The sequence below is a fragment of the Mercenaria mercenaria genome, unplaced genomic scaffold (assembly GCF_021730395.1).
Source record: "Mercenaria mercenaria strain notata unplaced genomic scaffold, MADL_Memer_1 contig_524, whole genome shotgun sequence".
Taxonomy (NCBI): domain Eukaryota; kingdom Metazoa; phylum Mollusca; class Bivalvia; order Venerida; family Veneridae; genus Mercenaria; species Mercenaria mercenaria.
In genome coordinates, this window is record NW_026463403.1 from 39,573 (window position 1) to 62,134 (window position 22,562).

General features: G+C 31.9%; 1 protein-coding gene across 1 annotated transcript in view; it reads left to right on the plus strand.

The window, feature by feature from the left end:
* Positions 1 to 19,166, plus strand: part of LOC128554556 (uncharacterized) — a 58,712-nt gene extending 39,546 nt beyond the window's left edge. Inside the window, exons 11-13 of the mRNA XM_053535826.1 lie at positions 15,130 to 15,248; positions 16,688 to 16,754; positions 19,120 to 19,166. Coding sequence (XP_053391801.1) covers positions 15,130 to 15,248; positions 16,688 to 16,754; positions 19,120 to 19,166 — 233 coding nt within the window. The remainder of the gene's footprint in view (positions 1 to 15,129; positions 15,249 to 16,687; positions 16,755 to 19,119) is intronic.
* The last annotated feature ends 3,396 nt before the right edge of the window (positions 19,167 to 22,562 follow it).

The window sequence follows — 22,562 nt, forward strand, 5'->3', positions numbered from 1 at the left end:
TCATTTTAAAAATCTTGAACTTAATGCACAATTAGGATTAAAAGTAACAAAAATACATTTAACTTTTGTCGAAAGTCTTTGGTTAAAAGGATATATTGAGTTTAATACTCAAAAAAGATCTAAAGCAAATAATATTTTGAAAAATTAAAGATTTTTTTAAACTCATGAACAACACTGTATTCGGTAAGACGATGGAAATTTTACGCAAAAGAATCAATATTAAATTAACACATGATGAAAAGCTTTTATTGAAGTATAGAACAAAACCTTTATATGTTAGTTCAACAATGTTTAATAAGAGTTTGTTTCGTATTGATAAAGTAAAAGAAAGCTTATTATCAAACAGGCCTTGTTATGTTGTAATGTGTAATCTTGATTTATCAATATATTTAATGTATGATTTTCACTATAACTACATTAAGGAAAAATATAAAGATTGAGCAAAGCTTTAATTCACTGACACTGATTCATGATCATTATATCATAAAATAAATACTGAAGATGCATATGACGATTTTTATAAGGACAAAGATTTATTTCATAATAGTGATTATGATAGTAATTCAACATTTTATTTCGATAAGAATAAAAATGTAATTGGAATATTCAAAAATGAGGCTGCCGGCATTCCCGTTGTTGAATTTGATGAATTAGGAAGTAAAATGTATTCATATTTGTTAGAAAATGAAGTTAACAGTTAAACAAATGCAAAGGAATAAAAAAGGTATGAAATCAATAGTTCATGAAAATTACAAAGATACTTTGTTTAATTCAACCCAAGCTAACCATACCTTAAAAGTTATTCGTTCTTATTAGCACAATCTTTCTAGTTATGTTATTTATAAAACATTTTTGTCATGTTATGACGATAAAAGATATATTCTTGATAATGGTACTAACGCATTAGCCTATCGTTAAATTAAATTCTACCATAAATTGTTAATTGAATATTCTTAACGTTTAAACCATCTACATAAATACCATCATTTGCTTTAAATTGATCAGCATTATTAATAGAAGTAGATTCATTTTTTTGTTATTTTTTACATTGTAACTTTGAAGAATTTTATTTTCTTTGTTTTTTACTTCTAATTTAGCTTGTTCTTTATCTAATTTAATTACATCTAGAAGGATAATTAAAATACAATCTTGTTTAATTGTTGTCCCTAAGGGGAATTTTAGATTTCATTTTGATTTTTTTTTATATAAGAATCATATAATGCAGCTTTCTATCGCAAATTTTTTTCGAAACTCAAGTTCAGAATCTCATAATCAAAGAAATTATATATTTCCCATAGGTATCAATGTTATCTTCAATACCGATTATCTCCCCCAAAAATGATAAAGTTTCCATTCAGTTACAAGATATGAAATATGGCTATTACACCATGTTACATGTATCCTTAAAAACAAAGGAGGTTTTCTTACTATTTGCCTTCTTATTTTACTTACTTTCTCATTTATATTATTCAGTATTCCCATTATATAAAAACAATGAAATAAATCAATTGACCGGATTGACAGATAGAATTTGATATAACTGTCTGGTTCTATAGTATATTCAATCGGTGTGTTTTTTTAAATTTGGCCAAATTGTAAATATTATTCCATTGTTTAAATTAATTTCATTTTTTTTTCTTAAAAACCAGTGTTGTATTTTTAACCACAGGTGTTTTAATCTCAAGTCCGTTTGTGCGATCACTATTCCAGTTAAAAAGAAAATTAAAACTTTCACCAGAGTATTCAATGATAATATTCATTTCAATTATGCAATCTTCATCTTGTTGGATTTGAAAAAATACACACTCTTTTGTTTGAATAAAATTTTTATAATTTGTAATCTTATTAGCTGGTATTCCAAATAATGCATATAAATCTTTGGTATTTGTCATTTTTTGCGATAGCTGTTTATCTTTAAAATTAAATCTTCCTCCAAAATAATTCTTTACATGTAATCGTCTGCTATTGTAATATTCAAAAAGAAACACTTCACGTTTTACTTTTTCTATTTCTTCTTTTATTACTTTATATTTATTTTCATGTTTAAGAATTACTTCAGCTAAATCATCAATTCGTTTAGTTGTAGCTACCTCAGAAGCAAACACATTGTCAAGAGTATTTTTTGTTCTAGATAATCATGTTTCTTGTTTCTTTTAAAAAAAAAAAAAAAACAAAAAAAAAAAACTTTTGTAATTTCTTCGGCATTAGTGGTGATTGCTCGGTATTAGAAGTAATTTGTTCTGCTTATTTAACTGATTTTCAACTACAAAGTCCAGTTCATTTTTTTTTCTTCAATTCTAGTTTTAAATTCCTTAATATTTTTTGGTAATATTTCTGTAAGTTTAATTAAGTCCGCGTACTTTAAATTGTGACATACATCGACATTACTTATCCAGTTTTGAAGTTGTTTCTTTAAATTTTCTAAGTTAGAATTTAAGTTAAAATTAAACTCTTTTTTTTAATTTACCTAATACTGTGTCATAATCATCACCTTTTGTGAACCTGCCTTTTCAAGTTCAAATTTATACTCCGCAAATTTATTTGAAAATGTGTCTAACAAATCTTGATTTTTTTGTAAAGTCAGTATTTAGTTTATTTATTTCTGTTTTGATTTCTAACTGATACATATTTTGTAACTTTTTCTCAGCGTCAATTATCTTGTCTTTTCTTTCTTCATGTTAATCATACTGTCTTTTAATTTCTGAACTTAATTGTATACTATTTCAAAATTGGTTCTAAATTCGTCTTTTATCTGAATATCTGTCAAATCAGATTTCTCTTCAAGTTTTTTAATAGAATCAACCATAGCTTTCATTTCTTTTTCAATTTCAAGTTGTAATTCAACTATTAAAAATTAATTGCTTTTAAAGGTTTTTTCTAATTCTTCAATATTCTTTATTTCTTCTCTTAGTGTCCGATTAAATACTTTTGGTGTCTTCAAGATTTTAGTCTTCTATTACACTTTTATTTTGTTTTTAAACACAAACCGTCTTAAAATAAGATTATATATTACAGATGTATTTAGTAGAATAATCAATTTTAATGAAATTGAATAAGAATGAATAAATGTTGTCAGGATCTGGGACTTAAGCACAGCGTAAACATATTAACAGATTAAGTTATAAAAATAAAATAATATATAATATATACATGTTTAGAACAAAACAGTATTGCGAAAGATATGAACTAACTCATATTTAATTAGATACAGCTTTAATATCAGTCTTGGGAAATAATGTTAAACAGCAAAATAGTGGATATCATTTTACAATTAAGGATAAATTGGTTTAATGGTTATTTTGAAGTAAGTTAATAGACTTGCTCATGGTAATAATTATGTTGAGGGAGACCAAATTGCTTTAATTAATAATGCAGCTTCAATAATTGATCAGCATATAGTTAAACAAAATAGAAAAATATATATGATTGTAATAATTTATATAAAGTAATAAATGTAAAAAATTTAGTTGAACTATCTAAGGATTATGCAGAACCAACTGGAACAACTGAATTTATTAATTAAGCTAGTGCTGAAAGCAGAAAAGACCAAGAAGCATATAAGTCATGTTTTGCTGCTAGAAAGGCATTAATCCAGACTGGTAATAATGTTAATGCTAAAATTCCGTTGAATCATTATTCATTTTTTTCAGGGTTTGGAACAAAACATATTACCCCTAAGTCAATACGTATAACACTCCTATTAACAAATGATGAAGAATTAATTTACTGAGATAATGCTGTCGATGTAGGTAGGATAATTGTAACTAAATTAATTTTGTGGGTTCAACGTTTAATTTTCAATGATTATGGACTTAATTTAATTTCTGAAAGATAAACAAATGCAAAGTAGAAATACCTAGGAGAAATGATAACACGGATACTAAACAAAATAATATAACTTTTAGAATAAAGCTGGTGTAACAAAACACGAGCATGTGTAAAATATTCCGCCAGCAGCTAATATCCATGTTTACGCAATGGTATTGTATGAAGAAACAGTTGAAATAAATACTGTTAGAAATTAACTTGTTATTGTTTAAATATATATATATATATATATATATATATATATAATGACATCAAATTATATTGAATATAAATTTAAATTTAACAGATGGACAAAAGAAAAAAGAAAAACTTAGCGAAAGGTTACTATGATAAGATCCCATATACTTTTAGATTAATACATAAACAATTTCGTGAAAATTTTCCAAAAGCACAGATTAATCAAATTGGGATGTCTATTAGGAATAAGAAGTGATTAGAAATTACAATTTCCAAAATAAAAAAATAAAAAAAAAATAAACAAAACAAAAAAAATGCCCAGTTAAGGTCAACATGGAGGATTATTAGGAGCTTTGGCAAGTCTGTTAGGTCGAACAGTACTTCCAATAGCTGCAAAATTAACTCCAACAATATTAGGATCGTTAGGCGTCGGTGCTTTGTCAGGACTTGTCAGTACTGATGTCAGTAAGTTACTTGAAAATGGTATGATTTCGGTAGCTAATGATAAGAGAAATATGATGTCACCATATCTTACACCTAATCAAAGAAAACAATTAATGTGGACTGGTGTAATAAAACTAACTAAAAACCAGAAACAAGACGGTGTCTTCTTAGGTATGTTAGCTGCTAGTCTCGGAATACCTTTGATTACATCCCTTCTGTGTGGAAAAGGTATACAGATTGATTATCAAAAAAAGATCTTACAGACGAATTCCTATTGTAAAAAATATAAAATTGATAAACAAACCAAATTCTAACCTTGAACTTAACAATGTGTAAAACAATTAAAAATTAAAAACTTTGGGTGCATTTAGTAGAAATAACCTACCAAAAACATCAATGAAAACAAGTGTGGAATAATCATTTTGGACGACTTTGTTGGGCCTGTAACACACTGGGTTTGTTATGTAAATGAAATATACTATGACCCGTTTGGACTTCATCCTCCAAAATAAGTAATTAATTACATCCCTGATGTAAAATACAATAACATACAATATCAAGACAAAACAAGTGTATTATGTGGTTACTATTGTTTATTTTTATTCAAATGTTACAAGATGGTATAAACATTCATGAATTATTGTATAAAAAATTGAAAATTAACAACATAAAACAAAATGAACAAACAATTATCAATTGTTTTAATAAAAACGGTTAAAATCGTTATATTCTACACTACTGTCGAAATGTGTCAAAAAAAACAACGTTATATTCTATACTACTCCCAAACAATTATATATTATTTTAAGAACTACTAACAAAATAAAAACACTATCACTTCCTATTTCACATTTTACTAAAGCTGTTCTGATTTATCGTTTTTACTTGGTTAAAGGGACAAAACTCTACACGGCTTAACTTATATAGTAAGTAAAATCAAACTCATTAATTCTATCCAGTTAGGAACCAATAACCACCTGTTCAGCAAAATGATACTGGTAAATCGTCTGCTAAACAGTTAACTTGTGGTGTTTACAACGGAAAAAATTTAAGTAATTTAAACGACTAAATCAAGAATGGGCTACAACATTTGATATTTTATTTTGGTTTACATTATTAACTTTCAGTAATTTGTAACAAGGTCTGTTAAAACCTGCGGTTAAACCGTTAAAGTGGAATTATATGCATTTTTCAAGTAAAAATCAAACTAAAATAGATGTGCATGTAAAATGGACGGAGGAAATTATAGCTTTTAACCCAACATACCAAACTCGTCTTGTTACCAGTACAAAAAATAAGTTTTCAAATATGACTTTTCTTATTTTGACTGGGGCAGTCCTTTTAAAAAACGTCAAACTGCAAGCAGGAGTTGCTTCCCTTCTACTTCAGAAAATTCCATTTTCAGGTAAGGGAGATCATTGCGCAGAAGATTGAAAAAAATATCTATTATTTTATCCGTTCGATTTCTTTATTTTTAAAGCATCAATTTCAATACTAATGCGGCATTATCGTTAATTTACCACATGTAATTGCACAGCAACCGAAAATTGCCTTTATAGAACACTCACCCAAAATACACTATATGCAGTATTAGATGCGCATAATGCCACTTTAATATACTGACTTATATACACTTTTTATCAGTTAGCCGTAACCGACTGATGCAATATAGCAAAATACTTCAATGGAAAGCCAATATTGCTTACACGCTAGCTGTGTAACACGATATTGTTTGAACGGCTAGCTAGTAAAGTTAATATTGACTTTAAACTGGAGGCTAAAACTATTCTGTAAATTGTTTTTCAGTCCGGGTGTAAAGTTTTTCTTAAGGCTTTTTAAGATATTTTGAAAGTTAAATATATATTTTCTCAGTACTTTATCAAAGCAGAGGTTTTCACAGTAGTTTGTCAAAAGCTGTGTGTTTTGGAATTGGTCAGCATTGGTCAGTTTGGGCTAAGGGTTAGGGTCAAAATGAGGTTAAAGCCCGCCCGCTTAGCTCAGTAGGTAAGAGCGTTGGTCTACGGATCGCGGGGTCGTGAGTTCGATCCTCGGGCGGGGCGTATGTTCTCCGTGACTATTTGATAAACGACATTGTGTCTGAAATCATTAGTCCTCCACCTCTGATTCATGTGGGGAAGTTGGCAGTTACTTGCGGAGAACAGGTTTATACTGGTACAGAATCCAGGAACACTGGTTAGGTTAACTGCCCGCAATTACATAACTGAAATACTGTTGAAAAACGGCGTTAAACCAGAAACAAACAAACAAACAAAAAATAAAATGAGGTTAAAGTGCCCAAAAACTCTCATAAAACATTACTACTCATGCGCAAAATGACATTCACACAAGAAAAAAAAAAGAATCGAAAAAAATGACACGATATATCATCCTTTCAATCAGGTGATAAAAGTGCGATACCTCTTTTGGTGGAACGTTACGCGTTGTGATCTACCTGATTAGGATGAGAGTTCATTTGTTTATTGACTCAAATAGCTTCGGACAATACTACTATATGCAAATATTTGGGTATAAAGTTGACATTGTAGAAAACTTTTCAGATACGTCCAGCTGTTGAAAACTATCTTCATGCAGTTAGAATCGAATTATTCTAATGAAATATACGCACTATGTATCAATTACAATAATCTTTTTTGTAATTTTTACTCGTAGTATTCATGCGAGTGCACTCTGTCATGCAATTGGGAAAAGGGATGCAACGGCTGAAAATATGAAAAACTTTGCGATGGGTCATGTAAAATCGGACTATTTTGACTATTCGTATCGTTATATTACGGGGACCTTTTTCATTTTCGTGATATACCTTGGTCACAAGACTGTAATATGTTCGTACGGTTTTAAAAGGTCGTACGAGTCCACCAGTTTTAGAAACAGTTATGATCTTTGTACAATGGTAGCGTGTGGTCACAGTATGTACGGGCCCCGTACGATCTTTAGAGAATGCAATCGTAGGTTGTACGGACATCGCAAACAAGTCGTGCGAAGCTGCGATCGCAAGGAGGCTGGCCGTACCTCGTACGATATCCTTTGGCTCGTTCGGCGCTCGTACGGTATACATGTGACAAGAGTAAACCAGTTTGGCTGAAAATTTTCCATTTGAAGCTACTCAACTGAAGCGATTACACCCAAAGTCAATATTAATTAATCAATTTTAGTTATTTACATAATTTAAACATACCAACACATATTTGCAACAATTTATTTACATTTACTTTGTACGCTTTCGGGAAACAACTCTCTGCAGTATCTCCCGGAACATCTCAGGTTCCATCCGAAGAAACCCTTTAAAGTCCCCCGGGACTCTCGCATTAGTTTCTGCATGAGGGTATCGTACTGGCTCAACTGGAGGCGCTGTTGCATGGTTTTAGCCAACACGTACGTTTCCACCGAGCGTTCAGCTGTTTCTGCAGCAGTAGTGCTATGAATAAAATGCCATTATGGGCATGAGCCTGGTGCAGTGCGAGCCTCGTGTGCATGAGTCTGAGACGATGTGGTTCCATTCTGTACCACACCTCGACAGTACCTGGAGAAACTTGAAATATACTCTTGTTTCTATGCCATTCTGGAGCCCATACTGCTATCGTAAGGCCCTGCGAGTCCTGTGCGAACATCGCACGTTGTTCGAACGGTGTCATAAATATCGTACGGACATCTTACGTTGACCGTGCAAGTCCCCTGCGATAGTCGCCCGAGCATCGGCAAGCCTCCAAAGTTTTCCAAATCCACACGGACATCTTGTGATGCCCGTATGAGCTCTTCCAGGACCCGTCCGGTTCTTGTACGGGGCTCTTGCGAGCTCCTCCAGACTTCGAAAATCTGTACATTTTCACCGACTTCCCGAGTCCTCTACGAGTTCAAAAAATCCGTACGACGCAGATGTTTTTCTTGCGTGACCCTCTATCAAAACAAGTTCAAGCAAATTATATAAAGGTGCTATAGTATGTTAGCATATGTTTTGGGCGTATATTCAATGCAGGGTCCGACAGTCCTTCCGTGACAAATCATATATATGTGAGATCCCGTTTTGGCTGCTCACATATTATTTACTTTAATGAATACTGCTTTGTGGAGAAAACATATTTCTTTCTTATAGAATGTACGTTAATACACATGTTTTGATACTTGTAAAAATATAGTCATTATATTACCTTCACATTTGTTATAGCATATTCTAACACGACCCGATTTATTTCCATAATAATCAAAGAAACCTGAAACTATATATTATTATACAAAACACACATAGTTTGTATGTCAGAATCACTACGCTAAGCGTAAAATGTCATAACGGTGCGCTGTAAAAGAAAATTAGGTGGAACAGGCAAATATTTGGTGAATATATTCAAAGATGTAGACAGAATTCTGTGATAGCCTGTTAAACTCGAATGAATATATCTCATTTGTGACTTGATCTAGAATAAAATCATTGTTTGCGCCCTCGTGATATAATTCCTTTGTATCTTAACTACAAAAAATATTTTATGCAATGACTTATTACTAAATGATATATATAGATGCTATTTGGTTAGAAGTTAAATTAGGTATTATATCTTTTTCATTCTGCTGCGTTTATCGACCGCCAAATAAGTCTGTAGCATTTTGGAACGATCTAGCGGTAATGCTAGACAATGCTTTAGATATTAATGAAAACTTAATTGTCTTTGGAGATATAAATGAAGATCAGTTTAAACATGATTGCTACTTAAAACAGATCATGCTTTTATATAATTTAGATAATGTAGTCACAAATCCGACACGGGTCACGGCGACCTCATCTACACTTATAGATTTAATTCTAGTTTCTGTGGTTTACCGTTTCTACAAAGTGACGTTTTTACAGTTCCTGGCAATATCAGTGATCATAAAGCGACTTGTGCATTTTTCAAAGCCCTGTTTTCTTGTTAAATGTCCAATAAAAGGAAAGTATGGTTATACAGTAGAGCCGACTTTCAGTCTCTAAATAACTATATTGCAAATGCTGATTGGTCGTTTCTTAACACTACTAACGTTAATGATGGTGCAGTTTAATTTACTGAAAAACTATTAGATTATATGAAAAAGTGTATACCATAAAAAGAAGTCACTATCAGACCATACGACAAACCATGGTGTGATTCAACCATAAGACAGTATTCTCGCAAACGTGATAGACAAAAATCCATTGCAATTTCTACCCATAATACAAACCATTGGAATACTTACGAAAAATTAAGAAACAAAGTAAACAATTTAAAAAAAAAACATGCCAGAGAAAAATTGTATGTTAATTTGGAGGACAGCCTTGTCGATTTGAATACAAACAATCAAAAACAGTATTGGAAGCTTCTGCGTAGTTTTCTTAAAACTAAAAAATTTTCAGAAGTTATCCCCCCTTTGAAAACTTGTAATTCTGATGGCACAGAAACGTACCACTTCTCTGACTCTGAAAACGTCAATTGTCTAAATGAATACTTTGCATCAATATCACACCTTAATGACATTGATGAAGTGCCATCGCATATGCCTGACTATACAGATGCTAGTTTATCTGCTATAGAAATACAAGAATCAGAAATTCAGGACATAATTAAAATCTTAGATATTAATAAAGCGGTCGGCGAAGACCTAATTAGTCATAAAGTATTGAAAACTATTTGCAAAACAATTTCTAAAACTCTTTGTACATTATTCAATAGGTCTTTGTCAGAATGTGTTTTTCCTGAAATTTGGAAATCAGCAATTGTAATGCCACTTTTTAAGAAAGGAGATAATAAAAATTGTCTTCTAGTTATCGTCCTATTTCACATTTAAGTTGTCTAGGAAAACTTATGGAAAGAATTCTACACAAACACATGTATAACCATTTGGTAGCTAATCAACTTATTTACTCTAAACAGTCCGGCTTTTTGAAAAGACATTTTACGGTTTATCAATTATTATTATTATGTATCATCAAATTGTTCAATCTCTAGATACCAAAACTTATACTTGTGTTGTATTTGTGACATCTCTAAGGCCTTTGATAGAGTTTGGCACAAAGGTCTCCTTTATAAACTACAACTAAATGGTATCAAAGGAAATTTGTTAAAATGGACCAAGAGTTCTCTTGAAAACAGAAACCAGAAAGTTTTTGTTGACTCTTCTTTATCTGAACCTCTCAGCGTCAATGCCGGGGTGCCCCAAGGCTCAGTCCTTGGGCCCCTTTTCTTTCTAGTATATGTTAATGACATCATTTAGAATTTGTTATTTTGTGCACGTCTTTTTGCGGATGATACTTCTTTAGCATGTACTACATCTTCTTTGACTGATCTTGAAGGAATTGTTAACCATGATCTTGCCATGATAAATGCATGGTCTAAAAATGGCTTGTAGATTTTAATCCAAATAAAACAGAAGCAATGTTTTTTACTTTACAACAAAATATCAACAAACCATATTTGACATTTGATAACGTAGATTTGTTGAACGACATAAACACTTAGATTTAACATTAAGTTCAAATGGAAAATGGCATGACCACATTCAATTTGACCAAATAACTACATCAGCTTCAAAATTGTTAGGTATGATGAGAAAATTAAAGTATACTCTTAATAGACAGACTCTTTATCAAATATATATATCTTTCTTAAGACCTGTTTTAGAATATGCTTCTGTAGTGTGGGACGGCTGTACTCAGTACCAAAAAGAAACACCAGAAAACATACAACACGAAGCAGCCCGAATTGTAACTGGACTTACCCGGTCTGTCTCAATTCAAAATTTATATCAGGAAATTAACTGGCTCTCACTATCTGACAGACGATTATATCAAAAACTTTTAATCACATTTAGAATTCGCAACGGTGATGCGCCCGAGTATTTGAATAATATTTTCCCAATCATTGTCAACAATTCTACACATTACAACTTAAGAAACGCTGAAAATTATATAATCGTCAGTCGAAGAACTCAAATATTTTGTAATTCCTTTGTGCCTTCTGCTATTGATATCTGGAACAATATGAGTCCTGAAATAAGAGCCACAAACACCTTATCAAGTTTTAAAATATTGTTAAAAAATACTGTTTTTCCAACTACAGAAACTCCAAAATGGTATCTTGTAGGAGAATGAAAATTTTCTATAATTCATGCAAGGCTAAGGAACGCGTGTAGTAATTTGAATTTTCATTTATTTTTCAACCATCTGTCTCAGAACTCAATCTGTTCTTGTAGAGAAGATATTGAAGACGTTAAACATTTTCTTTTCACTTGTACGAAATATACAAATCAAAGGATTAAACTTTTCCACGATCTAAGGCAATTTCATCCTTTAAATACCCAACTTCTTTTAGTTGGTAATTCCGAATTGTAATATGAAGACAACTGCAAAATATTCTGCTCAGTCCAACATTACATAAAATCAACCAAACGCTCTTGAGACTCACTATATTTAGCAGGCAATATTATTCAATTTATTCATATATAATTATATAAGTTTATTATTGACAAGACCAAAGTTGTTTCTTTTTTATGTTCTTTCTCCCCAAATGTAGTACATGTTAATATAATTGAATTGCATCTTTTTTGTACTCTTACATCTTTTTGTACATTGACTAGTCACAAATATGTTTGTCTATATAAGTCTACATAAGTCAAATGTACTCGTTTCTCTTTTTATAGTTTTTTTCCCAAATGTAGTTCATGTTAATGCAAATTAATTGCATCATTTTTACTCTTACATTTATCTATATATTGCCACTAGACACAAATGTGATTGCTTTTATAAGTACACATGTACTTGTACCATATATTTATTTCAACTCTTTTTATATCCTTTCTTGTAGCTATAATATTGTAAATTTATTATTTACCACACATGTACCTGATTAATTTTCATTGTTGTAAATTAAATATGTAAATATTTGCATTAGGGAAGACCCGTTACTAATGTTGCGAGAACGTGTGGGTCGACCCTTTTGCCTATTATATGTTTATACAGTTGACGTAGTTATCTGTTTATATATGTATCTATTGGCAATAAAATATGTTTAAACTCAAATGATATATATCATCTTTCAATTAACGTCCAAATGTTGTCACAGATTTTAGAAAAATAACTTATTCCCGTTTTCTAAAGTGCTTGGTTATATATGGCATATTCTATACCATTTGGATCGAAAGTTTGTTTTTCGTGCATGTATATTAGAATATGCACACGTAAAATGTAAAAAAGTTTATGTGCGTGTATATATACATGCACTTGCCAAAGTACATGCACGTATTAATTTACACGTGAACATCCATATTTGCATGTTCCTACATATTTCACATTTAACGTGTGCTCGTGTAAATTTTTACGTTAAAGTGCATGTATATACACACGCGCACCCCCATATAGTCATGGAGCTACAGATTTACGCGTGCACATAAATTTCAAAATGTGCGCGCACGCAAAGCAGACCCTACCGATACACCATAGTTATTTACATGTGTGGGGAGTGTGTTAACCTATCTAGCCTTTCATTTGATGTGATATATATGATCTGTATTACTGGCTTTACTTCCTTTCGATTATCAGTTTAACTCGTTTAATGAAAACTGTGAGTGAAAAGATTTTACGAGCTCTCCAGGAAAATATATTTGTGATCATATATATGTTTAGTTAGTAAGAAGCACGCAAATTGTATTTAAATTTTCGTGCGACATTTCGTGCATTAAATAAGATGATAATACGTGAAAAACCTTTAGTATACAAATGAAGTAATTCTCTATATAACTGTATAAAAATATCTTTTACACTCAAGTTTTGTAACTAAATATCTTGTCATTTACCAATAGTTTCTTGCATTTAAAGAATATATGTCATGACAGACTTATGCCATGGCAAAATTGCCGGACAGTTCTTTGCCATCTTTTAAAAAGATGAGATAAAATTATAAAAAAAAGTTATAATTTTATACGTACATATGCTCAGAAGCAAAGAAAACATGTTTTTCAGAAAATTAGAAAAACGACAAATTTCCTGCTTGCCATGGCAAACACTAATGCCATCTTTCCATACAGTTTTCAAAAAAAGCTAGTAAAACAGCTTTTATTTTTCTGAAGCGCGTATAAATATCGGCTGAATTTGTCAAATACAGGCGAGGCAAAAAGAAACCGGCGGGTATTTCAACATAATCATCTGTAATAAGAAAAATCCTTTCCGATTTAGTTGCCCATTTAACATTAATTTGTTCTTAATTATGTAGAATTTTGCAAAGATTGACTGACTTCCCAACACTTTAACAATATAGACGTCAAATTAAAAGATAACAGTATACCGGTGAGTATTATAAATATTTTTAGTATGAAACAATCTAAAGCAACGCATTATGTTCATTCAGATTAAAATCAAAACTAAATATCAAATGTATAGCGAGATCAAAACGTTACCGGATTGGCTATGACTCCGGTTCTTACAGCCGGCTCCTCCTCAAAATGCGCATAAAAGAATGGAACCCGTAAGAAATTAAAATAAATTATACAGTGAAAACACGCTCTTCTGTACGAAAAAAATTACATTTATGTTTGTATTTTGAATTGCTCAATTATTAGGGCTGAATATATGAGCACATGTTCACTATTGGTTTGAATTATCCTATGCTACAACTTTCGAAAGTTCACATGTCAAAGAATGCATTGCTCTGCAAATTGACTAGAATAAATACAAGGTGTAATATTTTTGTCAGTAAAACTGCATTTTGTGTCTTTTAAAGTACGACTCTGTAGATCTATTTTGTTTATACAGAAAATAGAATATCAACTAACACTCTTCCTTTGTCTATATTTCTTGTAAATTTCTAGTCGTTGGCGATGCCTCGGAAGTATCATCGACTCTTTGTTCAGCTCACCTTTAACCGAAGGTGGGGCAAGTTGATGTTTTTTATTATGAGGATTTTCCAATTGTTGAATTAGACAGGCTGTGTTTATTAATGAATTTGTTTGTATGTTTTAGTGTAAAGATTTTTTTTTCTGTGTTTGTAAAGTTAACTTTGTTAATGAACCAAACAAACTAACAAAAATACTTTAATTTACAGAAACCAATCGTTCCTTATCACGGGTCAGAGTTTCAGCTTAAAAAGATAACGTTACGCTACAATCGATAAAACTAAACAAGGGCTTTAATTGTTTTTTTTTCAATATAATACTATTGTTTTGCCACGTTTGGTAATGTAAAAAGTTGTCGCCCACCGGTTATAGATGCAGATGAGAATATATGATTTCGGGTTAAATCGACAGAGACTCGTTACCGCCTAAACATTGACCTTCAAGCCTAAAATTCCTATCTGCATTTACAACCAGTGACAAATCTGAAGTTTCAAAAAAGTTTTATATTCATTTTCCGTCAGGCCAAATAGTTATATTTCAGCAAAGCCATTTGCTGGAACAGATTTCGGGACTTGTTATAGAGGGAGATAATAAGACCAAAAGGTGACGTTAAACAAAGTCTTGAAAATGAAACGCCACATCTATTAATATAGTTCCTGGATGGCTTTATGTCTATCAGATAACGGATTAAAAATTCATGAAGTTCTTATTTTCTTAGTTTTGTTATCCGTTTCTGACATTTTGGTTTTATATATTAGGACTAGCTTTTGTAATAAAACATTGCGAACATTTTTTAACTTTTCAATGATCCTCCAAAAAATAACTTCCTTTTAGATTCAGAGGGAACAGACTCTGGTGGTGCTGATTTAGACAAAGCAGACAAAGCGGAGGACAAATATCTATCTGCAAAAGAATGGAAGAATCAGGAACTTGATGCAGTGGAACATTCACCGGTAAAACATTCAGATTGAATTTTACATCTGTAATTATTATTTAATGGTAACAGCTCACCTTAACCAAAGTAACAGGGTGAGCTATTGTAATGACATAGTCCTCATAATCTGTCATCAATTATTCAACATTTTTTAAATTTACATATTGACGCAATGCTACTTTCATGATTTATCAAATTTAGGTTGTGCTTTTATAACTAAAAGACAATTGTTGTCTTCTTTAATCTGCGTATTCATGTATTGTTATTTTCTTAATTCGTTGAAATGAATCTACCTGATGATGCTCACCAAACTAAGACAACACATAGAATTCTGGTCTTTTAAAGGGGTTTGCTTGTCTCACGTTGGATAAACTAGATCTGATTATATAACGAAAGTTGAAGAACGAAACAAAGTTGCAGCACAAATCGTTTTAATTATGTTCCTATTGGTCTGCGTTACTACACATGCCATAGTGAACACTAATACACGTTTTATCACTATTTACCAAACGAAGTATGAAACATCAAACTAATCAGAATTTTGCTTGGCTGCATTCTTTGCTTCCAGAATATATTCTTAGAGATTTTATTACATGCATTGTTCACAGGTGTTTCAGAATGACCATCAGGTTTTCTGTTATGAATCATTTTATTCTAGATAGTAATTGAACGTTATCAAACATTACGACTAGTCACAAAAAGGGTGAGTGTCCTTACATATAGAACTTTGGTTAAACCTAAAACGGTCTTGAAAAAAACATTTCTTTAAAGAAGTGGTGTACTATGAGAACACTACAATTGTAATGAATACATGCAGTTTCTTAACATTTCATTTAAGTAAAAGCTTAAGCTGCTAAGAAATTGTACATAATTCCTCCACTACTTTAAAAGATAATGCTAACGTAATCTTCTAAAATCATTTTAGATTTTTATTCAGAAGAGTGTATAGCTACCAAAATGTTATGACGTACAAAACACAACTTTTGTCTTTGTCAGTTTAATATCAAGGTCAATCAGAGATATTATAGAATTTTATCTTTTTTAGTTAAACGATTAATCAGTATCTTATAACTCCTTAAAAGCTTTGAAATATCTATGCACAAGTTAATTATGTGTTAATTATGGGAGGACATGCAGAAAGCAACCTCTGAAAGTGTTTTTCACAGAGTTAAGCATATTAAACAGATTTTATGTGAAGACAAGCAGAATGCATACCTTTCGCTCTATTAGTAAAAGGATTATGCAAAATGTTTTTAGTGAATGCAGAGAGTTTTCTTCTGTCTTCTTTTGTCATTTAATTCAGGTAATACGTAGCTTTTTCGTGATCTATACTCACCCTTTAAAACTTTTATTATAGTTAAATTTGATCAGTCGTTCTTTTCAATACCAAAGCTACATTGCATGACAGTGCATATGTATTACCTAGCTATTTTGACTGTTTAACTTTTTGAAATTCAGATTATTTGGAAAGATGTAATAGAAGGAAGTACACACGAGCAAGAAAAAGATTCGACTTTACTCCTAGGTATGCCATTTTGTTGAACATATCTTAATTACGGTATTAACCTAATGGTAGATATATCAATTGTTACAGCAATTTACTGTATCTATTGGCGGACTTGTATGTAAAAAAATAAACAATTTTTACCGGTTTTTTTTTTTTTAATAAACTTTGACTTTGTACTATTTATGATATTTCTTCAAGCTCAAGTAGAGACAACTTTCAAAGGGATTGCCTTTGTTCAACACATTAGCAGACAATTCATCATACCATTAAGTTTTGAAATATCAAACTCTTGGTAAACAATTACAAAACACAAAATAAAACTGTGAATATCATTTTGTTCTAGGGTGCCTCGACTAAAAGGGTTTAATGAGACAGAATTCTTAATCCAACATTGAAAAATTAAGGTTGATTCCTGTGGAACAGTAAAACTGTTGAATTGTGTTGAATTCATTTAAAAAACCTTGGGGCAGAAGTAAAAACTACCAACATTTCTCCCACAACACGTAATCGAAAGAGTAAAGGCAAAATAGGGAACCTTTACCGCATGTAGCTCATTATCTTTAGAGATGTCTAACTTCGTTCTCTTCATGTACATGTAAATTCACTTTGAACAGCAAAAAATCACTTATCAAATGAAGAAATGTCACTTTTGTGCAATAAATCAATAAGTCATGACAGAAAGTGAAACATTACTAGAAAAGAAAAAATATAAAGGGAAAAATTATTCCGGTGGGGCTTGAACCTATGTTTCCTGAAAATGTAAGTAAAAGTAGGGTTTTTTACAGGAATGGCATACTCTTGAAAAGGAGATACACTCTTATAAACGTTACAACAATATTTATTATTTCATAATTATTCTTTTCAGTTATGCAATGCACCAATAGGCTAATGAAAATATATTCTATCTTATTACATGGTAAAGTCAATTACAGCCTATTACTCTCTAGATGTTTAATTTAAAAGAAAAATAAAATTGTTAATTTAGAGGAGGTACTATCTTTTGATTTACGTATCTAGCAGTTAAGTGATATGTGCATGTCATGTTTTACTTAAGTTCCGGTTGAAAAAATAGTATCCATGTATCTATAGATTTGCACAGTTTGCGGATAAAGAACTAGTTGTTCTACTATGAATGTTTTGTATTCTTTAAACATTGAATGTATCATTTGTAGAGATAGAAATTTATGTTTTTATAGATAGAAAAAACAACAACTTTAAATTGATTGTTTAAGGCCTTATATAACCAAATATTTGTTTTTAAATGTGACGTATTGATATTTTGTTTGAATCAGTTATAGAACCTTTTGGATATTTTAAACCTGATCTCGTAAAGTATGACAACTCTAGCCGCAGGCAGGTTCATTTTTATATCAGGTACATACCATCCTAGATATATATTAGTTTACTTCCGTTGTCTTGACTGACACGAACAGCATCAATTTAAAATAAAAACGGAATCGGACACGTAATGAACAAACCATCAGAATGACAAACATGCTAGATTTCTCTGCGTATGACTACATTTCTTTCGTCAGCTTATGTACTTAAAATAATTTTGAATTTCGATAATAAAATGACCTCATTTTTCAATGTGAATGTACTAACAAAACAGTACAATTAGTTAAAGTGTTATTAAGTTAAGATCTAGTGCCTATGCCTAAATCAAGGTGCCTTTTTCTTTTTTAATTCTTATCTTTCCAACCTTATGAGACGAACCGCATATAATCAAAAAATGAAAGGAATAAGTGTCTAACGTATGTCAAAGCGTAACCAAAATTAAAAAGGAAATATTCCATTAAAGTCCAAACTTTCTCAGCTGTGAATCGAACCTGGGTCGCATGGGCGGACGGCAAATGCTCCATCCACTGAGCGAAAGAGCCGACTCCCTGACGCAGTTGTCAGAAATTGGTTTTAAACATGAAGCTACAGCAGAGCGACCGTAACACTTCCCCTCTTCAAAGAGTCATCATTTATGATGACGTGAATGCCATTTAGGCATAGATAGGGTAATTAAAGGCAGTAGATAAAGTCCAATCCCGAACGAGCCCCAATCTTATGCATTTCAAAGCTAAACAGAAATGAAAGAGGAGAGAATATTTATAATGAAAAATCCCAACTACCTCTGCTGGGATTCGAATCCAGGTCGCACGGATAGACGGCCAATGCTCTAAGCACTGAGCAAAAGATTCGACTCCCTGACGCAGTTGTCAGAGATTGGTTTTAAACATGAACACAGTGTATACTCTCTGTACGCCCAAATAGAAGTCGCAAAAACTAGGCGTTCACTTTCGTTTTTCGAATCTTTGGAAGCTGTCGGTAGTAAGTATTTTATGTTTTTCTTCGGCTTTTTGAAATAAATATTCTTGTTGTATATATTTTTCAGTGGATGATAAATGTCTGTGTAATACACAGTCGTTAAACAGACATTAACGCTTGAAATTAAAACGTATTTTCACCTAAAACATAGATGGTCAAAGCAAAAGACGAAGCATTCGGGCAAAACTGCCCATTATTTTGGAACTGTGAAAGAAGTTCATGTCAGAACCGCTTCTGAATATTTCATTATCAATCCATGCACATGAGTTTTTACCTACAAATATGCATTTACATTCCTAAATAGTTGAAATATTGTTTAATCCAACATGCATCTGAATTACGCACTGGCCGCCTAGTCGGAAAACTTGATATAAAACTGTTCCACTATTCGCCTAAACATTGTACGCCTAAGAAATGATAAAGTGTTTGGGCTTATAAGCGTCATACACTTCTCATTCAATTAATAAAGTTTTGTGTTTTACTTGCGACAGTCAAACAGTATTTAATGGTCTATTTCACCAACCATGTCCTTGTCTTGGACAAGAAATAGAATCTTTATTCGTGTTTCCGCTAACATACGAGAAAAATATATATTTATTACGCCCAGTTTGACAGGCCACTTTGCTTTTCTTTGTTTTGCTTTGTATTTTTAGTTTCACTATTTGGAGAATAAGGGTGCTATGCTACTCGCCCAGGCTTCGGCGTTGGCTTTCTTGGTTAAAGATTTTCGGCAAAGCCTTTTTATGCAGTATACCATAGGTCAAGATCACTCAAGGCGCTATAATTAGTGTTTAAAAATTTAAGGTCCGCCTACAGACACACAGGCTGTCTTCAAATTTTTATGTTATATCAACATTGTGCTATATTCTCCTTGTTGTATTGAAAAATGCCTCGGTGAAATAAAAGATATGTTCTGTTATGTTTTGTTCTGTTCTGATTCAGTGTCCAATTAAAACGAGTTCCGCTCACCTATCTTCCAAGGCTTTGGTAGCTTTATTCAAATTAGTTATACATGTAGAACAGCTAATGTAATCACTAGGTCAGCCGGGTCATTTTCAGTTTGTTATGTACAGAATACTGCAATAATTATGAATGAAAACGAGAAAGACCTGGGTGTTATCTTCGATCTGTTTGATTTTGAATGATATCAGCGGTGCTTTGGAGGCGGATATTAAAATAGAATGAAATAACCAGTTACCATGCCGACGGCAACTGTTTCTGAATGATGATAAAGTCCCCGTTAGTCTCTGAGGGACCGGAAATGGATCAAACCCAGAGTTTTGCCACGTAACGATTACATGAATGATGCGTTAGTGATAAATGTTTCTAACTGTGTAAAAGAATCTAGTCATTATAACAAAACATAATTTCAAACACTATGCAGATTAGAGTTTATTAGTTCACATGTATCAAATTAAATTGGTTGCGCGTCTGCTTACTAATAAATACTAACCTATACGACAAGTGGAATCAAAACAGCAGTAATAACATCTACACTTGTCCATGACTGTTCTGAAAACGAAATAAATTATAACTATTATTTTAACTGTTGGTTATCATAAATCAAAGTCAAAGCATTGACATATAAGAATGCACAGAAGTTTTGAATAGGCGTACAGTTTTTCGACTAAGCGTACAGTCTGGATTTTAAAAATTGCGATTAGTGGACCAATAATGTATCGAATAGTGGGACAGTATAATCGGCATACATGTCTCAGAAAAACACATTTTCCTGAAAACGTATTCGTTACCATAGAGCCATGCTAGTATTTATCGATACGTAAGCTATTTCACTTCTTTGCAAAAACTCAAGATACATGTATTTCAAAGAACTGTTAGTTTCATTACAAAACCGAACAAATATCAACACGTGATTTGACTTGAAATAAAGTATATAATGAGTTTTATCAGGCGTGTTTGGTATCTATGTAGACAGTAGCTCTTAGACAATACGTAGATTAAATGATACACTTACTTTATGCGATATTAATGAAATAAACGAAGAAAATCCAAGCCATCCGCGTTTTTGGCGACTTCCGGTTGGGCGTACAGAGAGTCTATACACTGTGATGAGGCTATACCAGAGCGACCGTAACAATTTACCTAAGGTATTTACACTGTATTTATAATGTACACACTGTCTTCAAGTGATGACTATGTATAATCTGAATGTTTGTGCTTGTTCTTATGATGTTAGATAGACCAGTTTGCATGTAAAGTGTACTATCGTTTAAGTTGACAGCAGTGTAGAAGAGGATGGAGCTTTACACCTTACGCTTTTTTTTTTCATTTTACCGTATGCGATAATACTGCGTTTGAATATATTGGCGAATTATTCTACATAGGCATGTGAAGGTTGTGTTGTCCATTAATATTTGTACAAAATTTGAAGAACAAATGTTAATGTATTGAAGACGTAAATTACCAGCTGTAACACATTTGTCATTCCGTTGTAATCCGAAGACGGATGTCCATTTGTCATAAATACAAATAAATAAAAACCTAAAGTAGGCACTACATATTTTAGATATATTTGTATATAACTACATCAAAGTTGTAAGTCTGAGAAAAGTATCATGTTTTGAAAGAGATATTTATTTCAGCTGATTACATGATTTAAATTGAGACAACTTCGCCAGAACTTTATTGTAGGCTTTGGTGACGGTACTAAGTAAATGTATTATTTTCTGCAAACGTGTACGTTTACCTTTACGACATACAAATGTTTTTGAATGTCGTTCAGTACGCGACATACGACATTCGAAAAAAGTTGAATGTCGTGAAAAAATAACATTGGACATACGACACTCGAACTTTGACATGAAAAGTTTGAATATCAATGAGTGCACGACATACGACATTCGAAAAATGTTTAATGTCGTGCAAGAAACGACATTAGACATAAAACATTCGAACTTTGACTATAGAAACTGAATGTCGTTAGCACACGATATACGAAAACATTAAATGTCGTTCAACAAACTTTTGCAAAAAAACAAAAAAACAACAACAACAAAATTTGAACGTCGTTCAGCGACATACGACAATCGAAATAAAAGTTGAGTGTTGTGCAACATACGACTTGTGACATACGGCATTGGAACTAAGATTTTTACATTTAACGTTTAATATCGCTAACTGATTTCAGTCTGATAAGTATACAACTGACGCGATGCCAGGAAATAATCGGGTACTGCAATGTTCGTTGTTTCATAAATGTTACCCGGCCCATTGAACTGTGTACCGCTTACATGATAATTGTCTCTCACAGAAAGGGATTAAAGAGGAACAGTTATCGTCTAAGGCAACGACTTTACATTTTACTGTAAATGGCAAAAATATTTATTTTTATTTGTGCACTGAACGATATTTGTATTTTGCATGTCAAAGTTCGAATGCCGTATGTCCAATGTCATTTTTGCACGACATTTAAATTATTTCGAATGTCGTATGTCGCGCAAGGAACGACATTCAAATTTTGCATGTCAAAGTTCGGATGATTGTTGTATG